This window comes from Sceloporus occidentalis, unplaced genomic scaffold (assembly GCF_023333645.1).
Source record: "Sceloporus occidentalis isolate IW3139 unplaced genomic scaffold, rSceOcc1.0.p SCAF_3, whole genome shotgun sequence".
NCBI lineage: Eukaryota > Metazoa > Chordata > Lepidosauria > Squamata > Phrynosomatidae > Sceloporus > Sceloporus occidentalis.
In genome coordinates this window covers 184,104,675-184,128,935 of record NW_028316983.1, presented here as the reverse complement: position 1 = coordinate 184,128,935, position 24,261 = coordinate 184,104,675, and the positions used below count along the sequence as shown (strand labels likewise).

At 38.7% G+C, this 24,261-nt stretch overlaps 1 protein-coding gene across 12 annotated transcripts in view; it reads left to right on the top strand.

Moving 5' to 3' along the window:
* Positions 1-24,261, top strand: part of PTPRM (protein tyrosine phosphatase receptor type M) — a 625,500-nt gene that overhangs the window by 545,634 nt on the left and 55,605 nt on the right. For all 12 annotated transcript variants that reach the window (XM_089517070.1, XM_089517069.1, XM_089517061.1 and 9 more), the window contains 2 exons: positions 964-1,040; positions 4,137-4,173. In XM_089517070.1, coding sequence (XP_089373196.1) covers positions 964-1,040; positions 4,137-4,173 — 114 coding nt within the window. The remainder of the gene's footprint in view (positions 1-963; positions 1,041-4,136; positions 4,174-24,261) is intronic.

The following is a 24,261-nucleotide window of genomic DNA, read 5'->3' as shown; positions in this document are numbered from 1 at the left end:
TTTTACAGCCAAGAGAGTGTCTCATGTCAGTGGTTTCCATTGGCTGAGCAGGGATTCAAACCATGTTCTACAAAGTCCTAGTTCAACATTCAAACCAGTGCACTACATCATGCTGGCTCTCCATTAAATCCATTTGTTGTGGTTGTGATGTGCGTTCAGTACACATTCCATTTTCCCATAGACATTGACAGATAGGAAACTTTGGTAATAATAATAATAAAATAATACATTTTATTTATAGTTCCCACCTCTCCCTGCGGACCGAGGCGGGATTAGAACAAACAATCAACAAAACAAAATACAAGATACAATATTATCTAAAAATACAAGCAATAAAACAGACAGCAGTACTGCTACCAATCATTAAAATGGCCAAATCATCATCTGTTTTACATGCTATCAAATGAGAAGTGGGAGTGTTCTTTGGAATCAACTATAGAAGATTAGATGGGTATGCCTATTGGAAGAGATCCGTCTTAAGTACCTTCTTAAAGGCTTCTAACGTGATAACTTTGAGTATGAACATATTTCGGTCTTCCCTAGCAGTTACCAAATTTCCAGAGTTTCATATCAGAAATGATTTATTTGAAAAAGGAAAACGTTTGTTAAAATATGTTTTCAACAGCTGTGTAAACATAGGGCTTATAAAGAGGATAAAGCTACTACCATAATACAGTTGCAGTTATATATATTTAGCAAAAATGCATGCTATATATCTTAATTTATTTCTGCTTCTCCTGCACAGGTAGTGTTCCTGGAGGACTGCATACTTAATAACTAAATATTAACTTGCATACCAAATAACTGAGTTCATATATTGAAAACTAAAATGTAGCACAAATGTTAACTGGTTTTACCCCCCAGGATTAAAACAATTTTCTGGCTATACAGGTTTCCTATGTTCAAATCAATTCTTCTCTGAGTAATGTAATTATTTAAAGGACTATATATATTCTGTTTCAGATGATCATTCTCGAGTGAGACTGCAGCTCATTGAAGGGGATTTAAACTCAGACTACATCAATGGAAATTATATTGATGTAAGTATACACTTATCAAGGCAAGATACAGTATGTAGGACTTTTTAGAGTATGATTGCAAAGAAAAGAAGCAAAAGAAGAAAGAGAAAGAAGAAAAAGAAAGAGCTAACACATAGGATAGGAACAAGAGCTAAGCATATACTCTTATAAGTTGTCCATATTTCCAAAAATACATTTTTAGGGGGAGGCGGGCCTCTATATAATATACATTCACAAATAGCTAAAGCAGAATGATCTTCTCATCATTGAATGATAGGTGGTGTGTGTTTATTTTTCAATCATTCAAAAGTCAAAGAACTTAAGATCCAACCAGGTTCATCCTCAGATCCCACACTAAAGGAGTATTTTATAACAATAAATATTATTATTAAAAGAAAGAGAATTCACTTCTTGATTGTTTAAAATTATTTCAAGTACATGATCTGCCAGGTGCAAAACACTGCAACAACAACAAAAGCATAGTTAGGAGAACCCACAAGCCTATTTACATTGACATTAAAGCAACCAAAGATTTGCTAATAAAAAAATTAAACCAGTCATTTCCTAAAGCTTCTTCGTGTTGAAGTGGAAGCTTGCCAATAATTTTATCTGGCTACTTTTTGTCCTGAAGCTATTGAGGACTAAAAAAAAATGTTATTTGCACTTTCTGTCAACAATGTGGCGTAATTCTTTTTAAAAGGGAGCTATTTGCATATTAATGTGACAAAACTCTGTAATTCCTAATGCAGTGACTTGCAATCTCTTGTCATATCTGCGCTTTTAAGCAGCCTTCAAAGTACAGTCTGCATCTGTTAAGCAGGACTTCTAATGCAAGCAAGACATTTCATTAAATATGTACACTGTTTAATTATTGAAGACTGCTTCTTTGTTCATTCTGCATCATGTTAACTTAATGTTTTACATTAGAATAAATTCTTTAAGAGACAACATTTTGGGGACATTGAAAGAATGAAATCAAAATCAAAGAAGAATCAATACCATTTTAAACCAGAATTCTGCAGAAAAATTTAGAAAATTGCCATGTTCGCACAAACCCTAAAGTCTAATAACTGATAATTACCAAGTCATCTTAACTAAACTTATCAATATTGTTTTTGCCTTGTTTAGTTACATCTTGCAATCAGTTTCTTGTATATATATCACTGATTATGTCAAAAAGTGAATTTAGAGTCCTTTTTTGATGAATTGAAAAGATAGATTGGTTGGTTAGTTAATTAAAGCAATTCTTTTTTTAAAAAAACCCACAAGAGTTTCAACAAGCCATTTTTCTCTTTTACTTAATAGTCTCACTATAGAGGACTACATATTTTGGCTTGTCATAAACTGGATACATTAAATGGTTGCTAATTTAGATATAAACCTAAGCTGATACTTGCTTAGCTAGGACATCAGTACTTAGAATGCAACACTGCAGATAAATAATAATTCTTTTATATTCCAAGTCTTCATGCTGTATCACTCCTAAGTATTACAATTTGGTGTATTTCTGGCCTACAAGTGTATGTTCCTAATGCCAAGTGGCCACGCTGAAGCCACTTATATGCTGTTCCATGCGGCAGCGTTCACCACGTGCCAAACCATTTGTTACCTTGGTTTACTTGTGTTTGAGCAAGTGTTTTCATGTCAACACATTCTTTGTTTGGTATTTTGTGGTGGTGTGGAAAATATTCCTTAGTCTGTTTGAGGAATCACCCACCACAAATGGGACAATTAAAGATATTCTCAAAAGGTGGAGATGTGTTATGTCCTGGCACAAACTCTTGTTTCCATGACCTCTTGTCGCTCCCTTATAATGATTACAGGTTCATGTTTTGATTTGTTTACTGGTATAGATTTATGAAAAACACATTTGAATTTAATATAGATAATATAATTATAAAATTGTATATATAATTTGTGTGTTAGCACCTTGGCAAAACCCCTAATAACATTTATACAAATAATATTATTCTCTGTAGCCCAAAAAAAAGCCCTGTATGTTATTAGTCTTTATTGCTCATCTGGTATTTGATTAAATTGTCTTATCAACCAAGAAAAGGGCAGGGTCACTTTTCACTGTATTTTCTAGTTAGAACTAATCAAACAACCTACAATATAGTTGTTCAATAAAAATGGCAGTTTCCCCATTCATAATCAAACCATGATTGCAAAAGATCAATAAAGATGGTAAAGATCTAATATTAACTAAGGTCAATGATACATTTCTGTTGTAAACAACTGCATTTCGGCTTACATTTCAGATTATAATTTGTACATTTTAGATTCATTTTTCATTGTGTGCACTAGCTGTAATCATGTTTAAGTAGATCACTACTGGAGGCCTTATCAGTTTCAGGAGCAATTTTACTAACAATTCCTGATTCAGAGATACTAGTAGCACTAGTGGCATACTCATTTTTAAGAGAATGGAAAAGAGTCATAAACAAAATAATCTTTTATAAGCAAGTTTATTTGCTAATTAAACTATATGCAGTGATGCAGCCTTAAGTTATCCTGCTATTGCATTGTACATTTTACAGAGAAACAAGTGACTCAGACTTATATTACTATGCTGAAGCTATTTGGATATGTTGGGATGATCTCAATCAAACACATTTTATCACAAATATCTGAGGGTTGAAAAAGAAACAACAGAATCCTGTTAATTGCAGCAGCTGTATTAATACCTTAGAGCCATTTCACACTACAAAATTATAGCCCTAAGATTCTAGTAACTGTCATGGTTCCATCCTGTGGGATCTTGGGATTTGCAGTTTAGGGACAGTTATTTGGCATCCTTAGTCAGAGAGCTCTAGTGCCTCCTCAAGCCACATGCCCCAGGATTCCATAGGAGGCAGCCATGGCAGTTGAAGTGGAATCACGGTGCTATGACTGGATATTGTGTAAGGGTCCTTAATCCTATATAGTTTAGGAGCTGCCCTAGTAGCATTAGCTGCTATTCCTTTGCCAGTTTTTTTCATAAAGCCAAACCTTTGCAACAAGTGTGTTTTTTAATCAATGTCAGATTCAATAATTCATCTTTATTATTTTCACCTCATACCTATGACAAAATATGTTCAAGACCAACTGAAAATGCTTCTTAAATTTTTATTTCAGGGTTATCACAGACCAAACCACTACATTGCAACACAAGGTACGTTAATGCCACATATTTTCCTCATGTTTAAGTGCATTACTCTCTTAAGGGGCAAGTGTTCTGGTGGACATTACTGCTTTTGTTTTGGCCATCCATAACAACTGATGCCCAAAGACTTGATTTCTTCAGAATAGTTCTCTAGACACACAATATCACCCAACTTGTCACAAGTCAAGAGTCTTGAGAGCACCCATGGTAAACAGTCTGGTCAGCCCTGATATTTTCAGATTTAGATAGATGCCTCAGGTGGCAGATTTAGTGTGTCATAACAGGAGAAGAAGTTGTTTATTTTTGTTGTTGCTGCTGCTATTTCAAAGGAGTGCATGTTAGATCTTCTTGGATTTGGTTATTTTTTTAAAAAAAATTCTCTCATAAGCTTTTTACCATTTTTCTCTTTGCTGGGAGAAAGTTATCAAAAACTGGACAGTTTTCAAAGAATATGTACAGTTTGGTACTTTGTACTAAAAAAAGGCATGCGTTAGAGCAGAAAATTGCATTTTTTTTTCCAAAGAAAGCAAGTGTTCTGCAATGAAAAAGGTTTTCTATCCTGGAGACATCACTTTCAGCACATTGTTTTCTGTTCAAAAAACTTTGCTTTCTTTATAGGAAGCTTGGTTTTTATGTGCAGAAACTGATGCTTTCTGTGCAGGAAACTTGTTTTCTATTTAGAAAATGCCATTTCCTCTGCACCTTCCCCCTACACACACACACACAAACAAAAAGACCCAAATGCATTTATCTCACAGAAGAAGTCTCAGAACTGCAAAGATTCTTGCCTGTGTTGGATTCTCCAGCACTTGAAAACGTGTTTTGGGGCATCCGTACTGTGCACCTTGATTTAGTGGGAGGGAATATTATTTGTTGCTCTTTTTGGAAGGGGCCTAATAAACAGTGTTTTATTTAGAGGGAACCATTTAGACATCCTTTCTATTCCTGGCATCCTTTCTATTCTTTCTAACTCTAAACATAGCTCATAAAGCATTGTCTGATCATTACTTTATTAAGTAGATTGCCTGCATTTTTTTCACAACATAATGTAACAAAATCTCTGTTCCTGTATTGATGAAATAGATATCATCTTTTGAGATTGAACATGCAGCATTCATTTTTACACCTCCTGGTGTTATGCCATACATAGCAAAATGTTTGTCCTGCTCTGAAATGAAATGGGAGTACTGCAGTCCTGTAAGCATTTTATATTTGAAGAATTTAAACTGATCAAGCTTTGAGCAATGTGGAAACTAAAATGGATCAAAATAGCCTAAGAGACTCCATAACGTGCTATATTTTATTCCTCTCAAGAATTCATCTCTATCTGTAGTGAAGAGCCCCCCTCCCCCCCCCCCCCCCGGATGAAAAGTGTTCAGCATTGAAACTTTTATAAGTTTTTTAGCAATCTGCTTTTAGCTAGATCTTCAGTTTGACCGAGCAGAATGTCCAAAATAATGTAAGCAAAAGAATTATTTCAGGATTAGCTTACACAGTGAAAGAACAGTTTCTTTTACCCATGGTTCTTTGATCATCTAAATTCAAACCTATGTAGTTGAAAGTACGGTAACTCCTAACATCTCTAGGGGTTTGTATTCATATCTGAAAGCACTTTATTACCTGAAAGAATATATATATGGTCGCTGTTTTAGTTCTTCCTCATCCTTTGCTGAGAGTACGAAAATGAACATAACCTAGTTCTATGGAACTGGGGGGGGGGGGGGGGAATATCCTACTTCCATAGAATGATGACTGATGGGCTGGTTTCCAATAGAGGATTATGATTCTAGTAAAAATAGTTCCAACTAGCAACCTTATGTCTTTATAGTTCCAACTAGCAACCTTTTATTTCCATTGCAACTGTTTTAACATAGATCAGTGCTTTATTGATGTGGGTGACTGGCAATTATTTTTGGTCCAGTGTGCCAGGGACCAGTACTCTATTTGTGTCCACTGGCTACAATTGTTTCCCTCTTTCTTGGAAACTCTTTGTTAGCCAGCATGCCAGCCACTCATGGACCAGCACCAGTCCAGAGACCACTACTTCATGTAGCACTGACATAGAGTATGTTTTTTTTTTAGTTAAATGTAGCTATGCACTCATCCCTCCACATTCACTGGGGTTAGGGGCACAGGACCCCGTGAATGTGGAAAAAATGCAAATAACAAAAGCACTGTTTTCACCTGAGAGAACACCTCTTTAGGAATTTCTAGGTCCTCCAGTGCAACTCTGGTTAACATCTGCCAGACACTGACCACAGATTGTGGTTTTTTGTGACCATAGAATTACTCTTGAGGAACTACAAATGCCTAGTGGAGTGTTCTCTCTAGGAATCTCTAGGTCATTCAATGCAACTTTTGGTTAAAGTTGACCATAGAGGTGCGCTGGAAGACCTAGATATTCCTAGAGATAACATATTAATAAAGTCCATGAATACCATATATACTCATGTTTAATTCTAGAAATGTAGGTCAAAAAATTGACCCAAAAAACCTGAGTCGACCTATCCATGGGTCAATGTAAATACTGCACTTTAACTCTTATTTAAAAGAAGGAACCATCCCCTGGTGAAAGGTAAGCAGACCCCTTTTAGATCACCCTAGACTTGGAATAATTTGAGAGAATTTGAAAAATCTATTTTTAGAATCTACCATACCTCCCTGATTTTTCAAATCCTGTCACATCACTAATAATTGTGGAAGCTGCTGTGGCTAACATCTGTTTCTTCATAACTTCTATATTTTACCATCATATGGCAGACAACTTGGGGCAAAAAAGGAAAAGCAGAAATCATATGGGAAATGAACTGTGATAAACTGCAGGATTGGGAAACTGGCATCAGGTCAGAGGCCAGATACTCTCCTTCCCCTGGGCCTCCATGGCAGATGATCTCATGGGCATAACTTTGTTTCCAGTTATAGTGTTAGGTGTAGTCCTTTCCTCAGTGCTTTGCCAGGGGACCAGGTTACCCTCCTCAATCCTCCCACCCACATAGGGAAGTTGTAGTAACTCTGTCTGCAGCAAAGCCATGAAGGGATCCCTGATACTTCCAGTCAGTGCCTGGGTTTGGGGCGGAAGAGGAACCTGGGGTACAGGGTTTGTGGAGGGCTTGGTTTAAAACATGAGGGACCTGCAGATGACAGATTATACTGCTAAACTGAAGATCCCTCCCCTGGGATGGGGAGAGGAAAAGAAAATTACTACTATTCTCCTCCCTTGCATTCTTTCATATGTTTTTGATAGAAACAGACAATTCACTGGAAGATCCTGGGATATGTATTCCCACTATTTTAGAAAACAGTCTGCTTTGAAAATGTGACCATGTCACCCTGACTTCTGAGCTGAATGTTTGGGATATTTCCTGTAAAATATTCCTTCTGCAGCCTTTTAAATCCAGGTTACCATCTTTGTGCATGCATGGTAGTGTTCACACTATGCTCTACAGGGGAAAGGAAATCAATTGAGAAATCAGTTTAAATCCCCATAGATTTGGTTGAGATTGGTATTTAATTGTCCTAGTGTTCTTCTTCAGCTCCATTCAACATATCAAGTGTTAATGAGGAAATATAATTGGATGCCACTAAACAGTGGCAAAACATAATCGGTTTGCAATAGGCTACCAATCTGACATTAACAAAGCTAGAGAGGAATATAATCACTTGTTTCTCACTGTTTTAGTATCTTCCAAGAGTTGGTTTTGCAGGATTCTGCTTGGCAATAAGCCTGCTTTCTGTCCCCTTCCAATTTTGGTTGATTAGGGCGCTGATATATGAAGAGTAAAACGTGTTTTACTTAATCGTGTATCAGGAGACCATCTAATTACATTTTAAGTGCAATAAATTCAAAACCTGCAATTTGGGTTGGAAAATTACCATCTACTTTTCCTCTGTACAGTAGCTATAATAGGCTGAAATTGCTACTGATGAAGACTTTAGGTGATCGGCAGTAATTGATACAGACACGGTAAGCACCTGGATCATCTCACTTCAAACCATTTGCTGTTGACTCAGTAAAATGGATCATGTACAAAGAACAAGCAAGCACAATTTAAAAATGAGTATTTGATATCTTATAAATAGAAATAATTATTAGAAGCCCATTTGCTACACACTTTATGATCATATGATTTGCTGATTGTTGTGTTTGATTCCATGCTATATAGATCAAGGGAACCTGTAGCCTTCCAGTTGTTGAACTCCATTTCCTATCAGTCCTTTGGCCAGCCTGGCCAAAGATGAGGTATGGCCCAGTCCTGTAGACATAATTCATCTTGGTTTACAGAAGATCAAAGTACAATTCAAAGTGCTGGTCATGACCTATCCAGACTATCTGAAAGACTATATCTCCCCATACGAACTTGCAAGGGTCCTAAGATCTATGGGGAAAGGATTTCTCTGAGTCCCACCACCATTACAGGCTTGCTTGGGAGGACACAAAAGAGAGCCTTCTCACCCACTGTTCTCACCCACTGGAACTCTCTTCCATAGAAAACTAGGTTGGCCCCTTTCCTACATTCCTACCACCATATCACCAATATCCTGTAGCTGGGCAACATACCTGAACGTATAGTAGCTGGGTAGTTTCAGTTGTTCTCTGAGGAAAGGAATTATCTAGACCCATTTCAGTCTGGTTTCAGGCCAGGGTATGGTATCGAGACAGGCCTGGTTGCTATAACTGATGACCTATTCTGAGGGAAAGACAGAGAGAGTGCTACCCTGTTAATCTTCTTGGATGTCTCAGCATCATTTGAGTCCATTGATTATGGTATCTGACTGGACTGGCTCTGATGGAGAGTAATAGGAGGCACCTGTTTACAGTGGTTCTCTCCTATCTACTGGATCAGTTCCAGAGAATGGCATTGGGGGGAACTCCTGCTCAATCCCACAGCCATTGTTCTCTGGGGTGCCACAGAGTTCACTCTTGCCTCCCTTGCTGTTTAACATCTATAAGAGGCTGCTGGGAAGGATTTGGGGCTTGGGAGCAGGGACGTAGCCAGAGGGGGGGGGTTGGAGGTCCGGACCCCCCCCCTTCAGGCCCTGGGGGCGTTCAAGCTCCTTCCTCCCCCCTCCTCCCCTCCATCAAAACCACGGAGAACTGGGAGAGGGAAAAGGGGAAAGACAAAACAAAAGTTGCAGGCTCAGAGAGAGAGAGAGGAGGGGGAGGGAGGGGGTCCCTGTGATTTCTTTCCCTTTTGTTTCTATCGGAGTGCAGCTTCCACTCCTCCTTCTCCTCCCCCCTCCTCCCTTGTGCTTTTGCCAGAATAAAAGTCTCTTCAGAAGAAGGGAAGGAAGGGGGGAAAGGAAGGAAGAATGATAGCGAGGGAGGGAGGGAGAACTGAAGAAAAGAAGGAAAAGAAAGGGAGGAAGAGGAAGAGGAGAAAGGAAGAAAGAAAAAGGAAGGAAGGAAGGAAGGAAGGAAGGAAGGAAGGAAGGAAGGAAGGAAGCTTCTAAAAGGAAATATAAAAGAAAGAAAAGGTGACTTCTAACTTTACTTTCAGCAGTTATATCCATATACAATATAGTAAAATAATAATAATAATATCCCTTACCCAAAATGCTGAGGACTAGATGTATTTTGGATTTTGGAGTTTTTCAGAGTCTGGTATATTTATATATGTGTAATGGGATATAATGGGAGATGGGATCCATGTATGTCTCATATGCATCTCATAGACATAGGCTGAAGGTAATTTAATACACAGTATTTTCAAAATAATGTTGTGCTTCTGTACACTGAGCTTCAGCAAAACCCTGAGACCACTATTCCTTGTATAATTCAATAATTCAGTAATTGATCTAAACCTTCAGGATTCCCAGGTGTCTTTGAGTTGGGGTCAGACCAGATGCTCTCAGGGTCAGTTTTGGGTTTTGGAATAATTTAGGTTTCAGAAGTCCAGAGAAAGGAGACTCGGACTCTACTCTGTACATTTCTCCTGAGAATGGACTCATGTTTTCAAAAACAGTCATTTCTGGATTTTTGCAACAACAAAAAAGAGGAGGGTCTGTGATGCAAAAAGGCAAGAGGCTTTCTTCCAGCCTTGTTTTTTCTCTTTCTTAAAAGACAAATAGAATAAAATACAGTTAGCTGGCCCCTTTTTAGCATGTCAATGGGGATGCTTTGATGGAGAGTTCCTACATGGCAGAATGGGGTTGGACTGGATGGCCCTTCTTGGGGTCTCTTCCGACTCTATGATTTTATGATTTATTAATTAATATATGGAATCAATCTAAGACGATGAATTGGGGCTGTGGAGTCCTATGGCCCTGCTCCAGGCAATGCTAGACTGCAGGCCTCATCATCCAGCAGCACCACAGACTGCTGGGAACTGCACACTGCAGAAATAATGCAGTTCGACGCTACTTTAATGCTATGGAAAATCCTGGGATTTGTAGTATGTTGTGCCAACAGAGCTCTCTGACAAAGAATGCTAAATGTCTCACAAAACTACAATACCCAGATGTTGTTGTTGTTGTTGTTGTTGTTTTCTTATATCCCGCCTTTCTCCCAATATACGAACTCAAGGTGGTGATTTTCCATAGCATTAATCTTTAGTATATCTTTCTACAATGTAGATGGACACCTCCATTACATAATTTGTTGAGGATGCTTTGACTGGGAGTTCCTGCATGGCAGAATGGGGTTGGACTGGATGGCCCTTGGGGTCTCTTCCAACTCTATGATTCCATGATTCTATAGCACTCTGAGCCTACTGTGATTTTAATTGTTTTTAAATGTATAAAGGTATAAAGTCTTATAATGCAAGCCATGCACTGATGGACTATTGCACTATAATTTTTTATTGATTGATTTTATACCCTGCCTTTCTCCCAAAATAGGATTCTCTTAAAGGGGTTTGTTTATTATAAAAAGAAAGGAACGTATAATGGCTTGGAATTAAAAATTATGATAGATAGATAGATAGATAGATAGATAGATAGATAGGTAAGTCTTGGAATTAAAAAGTGTGTGTGTGTGTGTGTTAAAATTAAAAATCCCTCTTGGAAGTGGGAATGAAATGTTGTGTGGATGCAGCCTGGGTTCTTAGCTCAGCTCAGAAGTTGGAATACAGTGTCTCAAAGCATGAGCAGAGTGTCTCTGAGCATGAACAGAGTGGCTACCGCTCATTGCTTGAGAAGCTGCACTTTGCTTTATTGAGCTGAATTTATCTGATGTAAACACCTTCAGAGGAAGGGCTCAGTTTGCATCTGCACTGAAAAAATAATCCAGTTTGATGCCACTTTAACTGCCCTTGGCTCCATGTTGAGAAATGCTGGGATTTGTAGTTTGTTGTGGCACCTGACAGATGACTCAACAGGTCCTCAAAACTACAGATCCCAAGATTCCATAGCACGAAGCCATAACGGAAGTTAAAGTGGTGCCATCGAGGTGTCGAGGGTAAATGCTCGACCCTCTTTTTGTGTCTTGGGGGGGCTCTTAGCCTCTCAAAATGGTGGCACTTAGTCATGACCCCCCCTTCCCAAAATCCTGGCTACGTCCCTGTTGGGAGCCATCAGTCAGCTCTACTTGTCATCAGAGTCAGCTGGTCATCAGAGTCAACTGGTACTGTGGAGCTTCTGGAGGAGTGAATGGATCCTGTAATAGCCTGGATGATAGTGAATAAACTGAAGCTGAATCCCAGTAAGATGGAGGCTCTCTAGACTGGTAGTTCTCGAGTCTGGGAACTGGGTGGATTGCCTGCCCTGGATGGCATTTTACTCCCCCTGAAGGAGCAGGTCTGGGAGTACTCCTTGATCCATCATTGTCACCGGAAGCCCAAATACACTCAGTAGCATGGAGTGCTTGGGGTCAGCTTCAACTGGTCCACCAGTTATGGCATTTCCTAGACAATGATAACTTAAGAGTCTTATTGCACAGGTCCTTTCTCCTATTAAAATAGCATTAAAATAGTGTTGTTTTCAAAAGCGCTATGCAAGCAGAACTGTTCTTTCCCTATCGCACCTTAGACAATTAGTGTTTTAGGACTTTTTCACATGGAGACCTATGTGCTTCCATCCCAAAAATGGTTAAAGTGCTGGCATCCTGGAAAAGCAAGCCCATTTGCTAATGCTTATCACAGACAGAGCACAACAAAGGGTTAAAGGCACATTACTTAGGGTCTAATGCGAATTTGGCTATCAAAGGGAGGAGGACAAATACCCATTGCCAGCTTGTGAAAGACCTGTTGGACACATGCTCCAAACTCATTTCACAAGCGCCCTCCCCCCCCCCCACATACTCCAAGGAAGGAAGGGTGACTGTCTTGGGGCTCCTGAACAAACCTTGCCGAAAACCCAACGTCCGTGACGGTGGCGGTCTGTCTCCCTTTCCCCTTCCCTGCCCCGCTCTGCCGGCGGGGAGTCTGGCCAAGAGCACTCCTGAGCCCTCCAGCTGAGACACTTTGGGGAGGTAGTGAAAAGAAAACTGAAAAGCACGTAGAAAAGCAGAAAACAACGAGGAGACAAGCTACACATGCTTTAGGATGGTCAACTGTTCATTCAGTGTTTAAAAAACCCAACCTGTTTCAGCCACATTCAGAAAGGCCTTCTTCAGGGGCCTTCAATAGAGATCAATGAAGTTGTAAACACTCTCCAAAATACAGACAATAGAGATTAAAGGGACACTTTTTTAAACACTGAATACCCAGTTGACCATCTTACAGCATGTGAAGCTTCTCTCCTTGTTGTTTTCTGCTTTTCTATGTGCTTTTCAGTTTTGTTTTCTCTACCCTCTCCAAAGTGTCCCAGGTCAGGAAAGTGGCCCATAGATATGCCACAATTTTCTGCCCCAGTATATGGCTAGATACTGATCAGATATACTAAGGAAGCCATTGTTTTTACACTATGTGGAGGGGACATAAATCGCCAAAAATACAGAGACAGAGAAAGAAAGAATCTCAGACTGGAACTGGCTGAAAATCTACTTCTGAACTTGAAAAATGGGTATTAATGTTAGTCGGGGGGGGGGAGGCAGTTCACCTTTATTTTGCAAGAAATGAGACAGTTTGGAAGCGTGTGTGTGTGTGTGCATGTGTGCACACATGCGTGAAAAAGCCCATAGAAGTATCCTTGGTGATTGTATACAGTTTCAGAGCTCCATTTTAAATCTCCCCTGTGTGTGTGCTTTGTACACAACACAGAAAAAAGAATTTTGTATGTACAATGTAAACACTCCTAATTTGATGTCTTGAAGCACTAATCACATCAACTATTTACCTGCAGACCCTATTTATTTTTCTGTGCTAAACAGTGGAACCACAGAGTTAAACATAAAATAATACAGAGTTATGTGTAGGAGCAGTAATTATATTTGATATGCTTTAGGCACAGGTTATTAAGATGCATAAGGGCTAATAAAATATTCTAATTATTCTAAATCAGCATCTGAAACAAGGCATTTTCGCTCCTTCAGGTTGCCTTCAGCTTTAAAACAACAAAACCATTTACTTTTCTCACTAATAGTGTGAATATAATTTTCTTTCTCAGCACAAGAAATTTATCATGTCTCAATCATGGGGAAATCATTTCATGTCAGTTACAAGCCCCTGAAGATATATTATAATGACAGTATTTGTGTAGGTTTAACAGTGGTTGCACAAATATGCCAGTATAATAACCTTTTTTGTATCCTTCCACTTTCCCCCATCTATTACCACAGATGTTGCAAGAGCTTTCTATTCCTTTCTCTTCTTTTTTTTTTTTTTTTTTTTTTTTTTTTTTTTTTTTGGTAAGAACTTCCAAAACACAAATAGAGATTTCCAACTAAAAGTTTCCTTTAATAGTTCAACTGGTTAATATAGTGTGCTCTCAGAACTGAAGGAGAAGATACACATGATGCATTTAAAGAACCATTTGTTGTGCTGATTCTGGTCTCTGATTATGATGGTCAGTGATGATGATGATGAGGATCATCATCGTCGTACTCGTCATGAAGTGTCTTCATTATCTAGGTCAGTGTTCCTCAACCTGATGTCCTGCAGATGTGTCAGACTTTAACTTCCATCTTCCCCATTCACACAAACAATAGCCCTGCTGGCAGGTTGGTAGCAGTTATAGTCAAATACATCTAGGGATTCAAGAATGGGGAAGGTTGATTGAGGTCGTTGTTGAACAACTATGATCGTTCAGCTGTTGAGCCAACAGAGAGGGTTTCTTGGAGCTGCAATCCATCATCTAGATGACCATAATTGTATGCACATAGACACACACATACGTAAACACACACCAGTCTAGAAGATTGAGTCAATCACTGCATTTCCTCATTTGCACAGCTCAAGTCTGCGTTTATGCTTGATTTTTCTCTGGATAGTTCATGCCAAAATTCTCTTCTTTTTCAGTATGATTGGGAGCATTAAAAAGATGTTCTAGGGTTGAGTCTGGGCTTGCATTAAGCTATTATCATAATGTGATTGCTATGGACTATGAAATATCCAGAAATTTTTAGGCATAAAAATTTAGACCTGTCTGCCAAGCATAGTCTAAATCAGGATGGGCAACATATGGGCCATTTCTGGTGTCCACTCCTGCTTTTTTCAGGCGCCAGCCTAAACATCTCAGATAAGTGGTTATTCAAAACAAGAGCAGTGGTGTTTCTGGAAACCTTCAAGGACAGTGTTTCTCCTCAAATCTAAAACAAGGGACAGAATCTTGCTTGAGTGGAATCTTGCTTTTTTGCGAGTTAGGAGTTTCCACCAAAATGGGGACTGTACTTCCAGGTTGTTGTTGTTTTTTTAAAAAAATCACGAAAGTTACATTTTGAGTGACAGTGCAGCTCAGGACAGATCCTGGGAAGGGGTTCAGAATCGGCATTCAGATTATTCCTGGTTTAAATCTTTTGCTCCTCTGATGTATCTGTCCACTGTATTTCTAAACCATGTACATGGAGAAAATACTTTGAGAACTAATTAAATAGTAAAAGAATGGCCCTGATAGAAAGACTATTTGGTGTTTCTTAAATGATGACTTATAAAGTCATGGATGAAAGTCAAGCCTGATTACTTTCCCCCTTGCCCTTCTTCTTCCTCTTCCACATTGTATGCAGGCTTATACTAGCATCCAAACCTTCTTGCATGTGTGTATGTGAGTGCCTTCAAGACATCTGTCGATTTAAGGCAGTCTTATGAATTTCATAGGGGTATTACTGACATCTAAACTGAATAATTCTTCCTCAGTGTCTATTAACAAGGAAATGAGTCCAATGTTTTTTCCAGGAGCAACAGCACATCCCTAATCCAGACCTTAGAAAAGTAACTTTTTAGACTATAATTCCTAGAATCTCCCAGCCAATTTAGTTACCATACAAGCCAGGGGATTCTCACAGTTACAGTATAAAAATTCCTTTCCATGTTCTACTACATAGCCAATCTAATATGAGTAAGGAATTGCTCTGAAGGATCGACATTTTTTAATAACTTTTCTTTATCATTGCTTCTTCCTTATTAATTAAATTCTACCTATGCTAAGAAGAGTGCTGCTATAGCTGGCATTGTAGGTGATACCGAAATCTTTCCTTTGTAACTCTGGCTGAAGCTTATATGTTCATTGTTATTTTTAAAGAAGAATATACCTGCATTCCCTCCTATATAGAATCACTATTGAGATTGCAGCTTTGTGGAGATTACCTTCCCAGCTCTTAAATCTCATCCCAGCACAAGTATTCTCATTTAGTGCTCTTGGTACAGATACACTTATCTAACCAACACAATTAAAATGGTTCACTTCATTTATTTTGGCAATGCAGCCAAGCTATAAAGCAAAATTGAATTTTAAAAACTAGAAAAACACGCTGTTCATTTTGTGATTTGATTCCTCTCAGATGAATCAGAGACTCCATAAAGTACCTTGTACAATTGTACTACAATAAAAAGACAATGCCATATTCTTTAAATATCACTTGGTTGCAAAATTCTTGAAATTGATAGGAACCCCATCTTACATGATTTTACTGGGCACTATCTTTTTATCCACTAAAATATGACTAAAATTTTTCTGTTCCATGACTTTGGGAAGAGATGTGTACATATTAGATAAATATTATCTGTGTGCTGCCTTGAGTCTCTTTCCAGAAGAAAGGCAACATATAAAATAGAAGATAGATAAATTAGATAGATAGACAGACAGACAGATAATCAAGCAAACTGATATAAAATATTTAATGGATCAACCCATTATAAGGTTTAAATGAAATGTTGTTGTTCCTATATAATGTTATTCATACTTTTATAAAAAGTAAAGGCACGTGCCTTCAAGTTACCTGTTGATTTACAGCAGTCTCATGAATTTCATAGGGTTCTGGGCAAAGCATACTCAGAGGTGGTTTGCCATTTCCTTCCTTTGAATGTAACCTGGTATACCCTGGCAGTCTCCTTCCCAAGCACTAAGTAGATCTGACTTTGCTTAGCTTCCAAGCAGTAGCGTCACTGGTGGTGTGTGTGGTGAAGGTGCCGGTTGCACCGGGTGACACCCCAGAAGGGGGGTGACACCCAGTCCCACACCATCCCCCACTCTGTGTAATACGAATGCTGCCCAGTCTCCAGGGTGCATGTGCCTCTTCCCCCTCGTGCATGTGCGCCTCTGCCCCACGCATGAGCATCATTTCCCCCTCACACACAAGCACCTCTCTTTGCCTGTGCCTGTTTCTACACGCATGAGGGCCTCTCTGTCTTCATATGCATGCCGCTCCACCACCACCCCTGCATGCGCTGCTCCTCCCCTGGGTGCTCTGTCCCCCAAGCATCCAACTTGGGGAGAGGGAGCACGCTGCTGTCCCTAGAAGCCCAGCCCCCAAGACCCAGCTGGAAGCCCCACCCCAAAAGCCCACCCTCCACACACACCAGGTGACACCTGGTGCAGGAATGCTACTGTTTCCACGATCAGATGAGATCTAGTGCCTTCAGTGTATGTGGTATATCTTATACCTGAAGACTATGTTGAGTTAATTTGCATTATCAAGTACATTTTTTCTTCTTGCTGTCATGATCCTCACTGCTTGCTTTATTTGGCAGTTAGAACTAATTCAAGATGAGGATCAAATTAAGCTGCAAAAAAAGTCAACATGATAGGACACAGGACCATTCAGATAGTTCCCTGTACAAGCCTTTCCAGAAGTTCTTTGAGCATTTCTGGCAGAAAATATTGTGAAAATCTATAAAACCAGAATATAACGCATGGTATTGGAAAGGGACCAGATTTCTTTTTAAAAAAACAGCTTTTTTCAAGAAATGTGTTTGGGGGGTTGGTTCTCTGGGTATAAATTCAGCTCCTTCAGGACATCACATTTAAACTTTATTTTACATAATAGTTATTTATTTAAACATCTCAAACAGTTACTAGGAAAAGTACTTTAAAATCCCAAATGTTCTGTAGAAATCCCGCCTGGCTAAAATAAACGTGTACACAGTACTTACGGGTAATTAGCCAATCAGATCACGGGGCTGGCAGAGAATTAGTAAACCTGTAATTTTGCATATAAATTGGGCCACATGCAGTGGAAATTCTCCATAGAGATTAGTCCATTAACAGTTCTGCTGTTCCATAAGGTTACATTATGGAAAACAGCATTCCTGGACTTTTAATTAAATTACCCACATTCTGTTATTTTGATTACTGTGCCAATTATTTTTGTGCTCTCAAAAACTCAAATGACATTTTGACTTCAGCTGCTAATATATTTTCTCTGCAGTCAGAACTCAAAGCTGCATTTGGCACTCTGATAAAGTTTATCCCTTGACATCAGGAACCTTCTTTATTTCTCACAGAACATGATCACACCCTCAGAATACTGACTGCCATAACCTGGAAGACTCTGGGTTCAGATTTCCAGTTTTACATCTCATCTCAAGATCTTTCTCCTGTCTTGTCTCAAAACTGTTCCTTCCATATTTGAAACTCTCTGCTTTCCTCTCCTCATTCTTTCCCTCTTTCTTCCTCCCTCCCCTTCTCCCTGTTTTCTTAAGTCCTTTTCTCTCTGCATGCCTCTATTCTTTTCTCCATCTTTCCTTTGTATGACATGAAGCCACTTAGCATAGTAATATTTGTTGTTCAGTAACTGGTCAAATTTTTATGAAAAAGAGACCATGTTTCCTCACCAGTGCATTGTTTCACTTAGGAATAGCACTAACTAGAAGGGATGCTTTTCTATGTAGGTAATTTCATTCTTCCATTTTGTGAAATGGATCCTTTCTGCTCCAGATTTAGCAAGAAGTAATTACAACTGAAACCACCATATTTCTTATGTATGTAAGTTATTTTTACTGCTGTAGGTGTTCATAGTTTTATATACCTACAAAGCAACTGGAAGTATGTGCATATTTGTTGGTTACTTAAAAACAGTGTTTTGGATGGGAAAGTGGGACTTGCCACTTTATTTTATATCCTGCTTTTTCCCCAGAACTGACAGCTTTTAAACAATAATCTGTTGTTCTGAAAAAGGCAAGTATTCATGCTGAACTGGACAATGTGAGTCATATTAGATATCACCCATCTGTGACATAAACATGTGTTTCACTTCTTTCATCAGAATGAATGGTGAGAGAAATGGGAAGATACTATAGAAAATACTGTCCTCTGGTTGACATTTGCCAACCTAGTTGAGGCTGACTGGAGTAAATGTCCAACAGAGGACCTGAGTGTACAGGGTGGATTATATGAGAGAAGACGATCCTGTAGGTAAACTGGATTCAAACCATGTAGGGCTTTAAAGATAATAAACAACACTTTGTATCTTGTCCAGAAACTAATTGGCAGCCAGTGGAGTGATTTTAATATTGGTGTGATATGATCACGGCTGGATGTCCGAGTAACCAATCTGGCTGCCATGTTCTGAACTAATTAAGTTAATTCAGAGGTAGCCCAATGTACAAGATATTGCAGAAATCTAGCCTTGATGTTACTGGCATGTGCACTACCATCTTTTGGTTCTCCAGATCTAGGTAGAGGCACAGCTGGCATAACAGCCAGCCAAAGCTGATAATAGGTACTCCTGGCCATTGCATCTATCTGAGCTGTCATTTGGAGCAACGGATCCAGAAGCACCCCTAAGCTGTCAACATAGTCTTTCAGGGGAGGGGGGGTTAACCACATCCAGAATTGGTTGGGACACTTCCAAACCCAGGTTAGGACCTTCAACAGTAAGCCCCTCTGTCTTGTCTGGATTCAGCATAAATTTGTTTTTCTTCATCCAACCCATTACTTCCTCCAGGCATTCATTCAGAGGAGACACACTGTCCTTAGCTGAGGCTGTGGAAAGGATACAAGGCATACCTGGAGAGAGTTTTTTGTGGGGTTTTCAGGTTATGAGGCCGTGTTCTAGAAGAGTTTATTCCTGATTTTTCACCAGCAGCTGTGGCTGGAATCTTCAGAGAATGCTGGCATGGAAGAGAATGGGGTATATATACTGCTGTTTCAACCAACAGTATATATACCCCCACTCTTCCGTGCCAGCATTCTCTGAAGATTCCAGCCACAGCTGCTGGCAATACGTCAGGAATAAACTCTTCTAGAACACAGCCTCATAGCCCGAAAAACCCACAAAAAACTATGGATGCCTGCTGTGAAAGCCTGCAACTTCACATGCCTGTAGACTTGATGTTTGTTCATACCTGATGGCTAAGGCACTGGGAACATGCCCTAGTGAACTTTCTCATCCCTGTCAACCCTCCATCCTACTTGAAAATCTGCTCCAAAGGGTTTCTCAGATATCTGAAGCAGATCTTGAAAGTTCATGAGAGAGGAGTTGCCCATCCTGGTTCCACTGTATTTGTCAGTAGAAGTACCATTCTAGACCCTGCCCAAGATTTCCATTTATTGCACAAGTATATAAGAAAATATTTATGCTAATGACTTTAAAAATGTTTTAACTGATTTTTTTTAAAAAGTCAGTTATTACTTTCGGTTCTTTGAGTCCAGTTCTGGGAGGTATTAAGAAATGCATTTCACAAAATAGAAAAAAAAAACATTAAAAAAACTTTTCAGGAAATGGGCATAATTATTATTATTATTATTATTATTATTTATATCCCACTCCTCCAAATGATCAAAATATGTCTCCTCTAACTGCATAATCCCTTTTTTGGTTGCAGAATAATTTCTGTCCATTTAACTGCAGCTTCTGATAGATATATTAGGTGTATAAATATGAGATGCATCTACACAGTAGAAATAGTGTGATTTGACACCACTTTACATGTTGTAGCTCCATCCTATAGAATCTTGGGATTTGAAGTCTTTAGCCTTCTCTGACAAAGCGTGCTGGGTCTTCACAAAACTACAAATTCCAGGACTCTGTAGGATGGAGCCATGGTAGTTAAAGTGGTGTCAAAGTGCATTATTTCTACAGTGTAGATGCACTCGTGATCTCTTTTTCATGAAATGGATTGGAATTTATTACTGAACAACAGGTTGCATCTTGTTAAATGACTTTACATTATAAAATGGGCAGGTTTGCATGTAGTCAACAATTTCACTCCAAGGACATAAAATACATGTCCTTCCTCTCTTCTCCATAGCAAAAAGATTTTTAAAAATGAAGGCTAGACACAGAACAGACATAAGAGAGAGAAAGTGCCTTTCCCTGGATTAGTGTCCATACTACCCTTGCCCAAGTGGAAATACCAATAGATTCTTAGCTGGATGAGAGATTAGAGGAGAAATATTCCCAGCAACACACACTCCAAAAGAGTGGACTGTTGAGTTGGGATTACTGAGGATTATAACATAATAAGAACTGCAGTATAATCATTATGTCAGGTGTTTAGGGTGAAAGCCTGACCTCATATTTTCATCATGTACTCTTAAAAATTCTACAAGCAAGAAATTAGTAGGGAAAGAACACTATTTGTTGGCATAATCAAAACGAGCGCAGCATTAATTACGGCAGTCTTAATTACTGCAGAGAAATTATTACCTCTGTAAATATTAAAAATTTAACTGCTATTGAGATATTGTAATATTTGTTGTAACCAGTTACCAGAGCAATTAAAAGTAACACAGTAAATTGACTGAAAATGTAGTAAGCTGGCAACCCTAATTATTACAAAGCATAGCACACAAGAGGCATTAAATTCATTTAATAATTACAGAGAGTTGTGCAGATTGAATATATACATCTACTTTTGCCTTTTCTCCTATTTTTAGTAGTCTTATGCTAGCAAAAACTGTAATTTTCCCATGGTAGAGAATATTTATGCTAGCTATTACTGTATATTATATTCCTAGTAGATTGTGCCATTGGATTAATACACAAAAACACTGTATTCCCTCCCCCCACCTCCTTCAATAATATGGCCGAGAGTGAGTTTCTCATTCGTGAATGAGCAATATACCAAGCCATGTTACAAAGCAGATTCTGTTTATTTTTGCAGGATTCACTTACTGACACTTTGCCCCTTGAAATTAATCAAGGCTGCATAGCAGTGGGGCTTGGTGGACTGTACTCTGTGTATACATCTATAAACACGGTTCCTATAGTGATTATACTGTCTCTTTCTTCCTACCCAGCATCTTTGGAATCGGTTTGTTCCACTCTTGATGACAATAAATCCTGTACCCCTCTCTGCCCTTTAATGCTTTTCAGTTTTGTTAGAGACAAGTGACAGAGCTATAATTTATTCAGATGTCAGAAAATAATTTGAAAAATGTCAAGTGGGAAAGAAAAATAGGATAGAAGAGAATTACTTTCAAAGACAGACAGTTAGTTCCCCCCTCCCATGAATGTCCTGAGTCCAAAATAATTTTGGTAGCTCTCTGAAGTACAAGAAAACATTCAGAATGAATAGATAGCAAAGTCTCCATTACATTTCAGTTCCCCTGGGTTATTTTAATTACCCCTGTCTTGCAATAAGAGTACAAATGAAAGGAGAACACAGAATGACATTCCAAAAACATTATTTTCCTCACTCATTCCTAAATGATTGTGATATAAACCTAATGTCAGCATGGATGAAGAAAGTCAGGTAGGGGTGCTGCTGATGAATTATCTTGAAGGAAAAGTTTGATCCAGCTCCTTCTGGGATTTCTCATCTTACAAAATTACTTTTCATCTTCATATACCCCCCTCCCCACCTCTGCCTGTTAATAAGTAGGATCTATTTTCTGGCATGATATATAACATACATTCCCAAGGCACATAAATCTACACTGAAGATAGTATTCTCTAAAGATTAATGGCACAATCCTACATGCAGTCATGCAGACTTAATTTCCACTAATATAAGTAGGACTTCGCATAACTTTGAGCATAATGGCCCATAATTACTACAAAAATACAGAATATTAAGAAATAAATTCTTTAAGTAAAGCATCCCAGCTGCAGTACCACAGATCACAAAGTCACAATTCCACAGACATTCCTACGGTAGCATTTTGGCCCTTTTGTGTCTCTGTGGTGCTTATTATCCTGCTTGTTATAATGTGGTAATAAGATTTCAGCCACAAATGTATGTATAAGGAAAATGAAACATGGAACCATCTTCTTTCCTTGAATGGGCTTTCATGGAATTAGAGATTCATGCATACCTTCCATTGGCAAGGTCTGCTCTCAGTTTTGATGACAGCCTAGTCTGAAATTACGCCAGGTGTAAACAGATTATGCAGGTGATATGGAAGATGAACTTTGTATTGGGAACAGACTTTGCACCTGGACAGCTCCTGTAGCACTTGCCTGAAAGAACTGGGGAACAATTTGCTCTTAAAACCAAAGGTGAAGTTGCTGCTTTACAGTACTGGATTCACCACCTATACCTGCCATTACTTTATGACACTTGTCCAAACACAATTATGTATGTGTTTTTTGCACATTAAAATTTCTCTAATGATTTTTTGCCAACATTTACCTCCCTAGATTCCTTTTAATACAATTTCCTTAAAAGCATTTTATGCATTTTTTGATCAGAGAACTGTATCACTTAATTTCTGGAACACCAAAAATCAAGGGATAATTAAATTCCAGGATCACACACTTAGTTTGTGAAGGGTGAATATATTTGTCTCTATCCTAATAAACAAACTTGTGAGGGATAATTTTATCCTCTTACAGTTAAGAGGTTTTCCCCCATTCCATTTAAAAAAAAACTGAAGTAGTTTAGCTTACTCTGGTCAATTTTGACCCCTTTCCCAACTGACAATGGACCTCCAAAACCCTTTGCCCATCCCACACACCTCATAGTTCTGCGTTCTCTGGCAGTATCCTGAGATAATCCAGGTTGACACCACTTTAATTGCTGGGGCTCAATGCTATGGAATGCTGGGATTTGTAGTTGGTTGTGGCCCCAGAGCTCTGACAGGGAATACTATGCAATGTTTCCCAAAACTACAGTTCCCAGAATTCCATACTATTGAGCCATTGCAGTTAAAGTGGTGTCAACCTGGATTATTTCTGCAAAGCCCAAAGCTTCTTCCTCTTGACCAGCATAGAACACTGAGACAAAACAGCCCAGAAGATGCAAGGAAAGGTCTCAAGCTATGTGTTTTCAAATGCCAGTAAAATCAATTACAACAATTCACCATTAGACATGTAGGAAGCTGGGTTTTATTATTCTTTAATGTATAGGAATTAAGATAAGTGGGTATGTCAACTTTACGGTGCAGTTAATGATGCAGTATGTCGTTTGCATCCATTATTTTACAGGAATATTCATATTTCAACAGTAATTACAGTTGTGGCATCTTATCAGCTGCAGGCAATCCTAACTTTAACATTTAAAAAGTATTGTAATGTTTCAAGTAAAGCATTCATTTATTAGTGAGAGCAGGCTTAATAATTTTATCCATTTGTCCCCAAATGGATAAAGTGGTAGCATTCTCATAAATAAGTGACTAATTGCACAGTGTTGTAAAGATGTTGAGTAAATGACTTTGTGCAGGTGTGCATGTTTCTAGTACTGTAATTGATAATGTTTTGTATCTGGTTATTATAACTTCCTTGTTGAAACAGCTTCACTAGCTACCAGGTTTTTTTGGGGAACAATTCAAAGTGGTGATCATGACCTATAAAGCCCTATATGGCCTAGATTATCTGAAAGACCATCTCCCTCATATGAACCTACCAGAGCTACAACAGAAGGCTTTCTCTTGGTCACACCATCATCACAGTCTTGCTTGGTG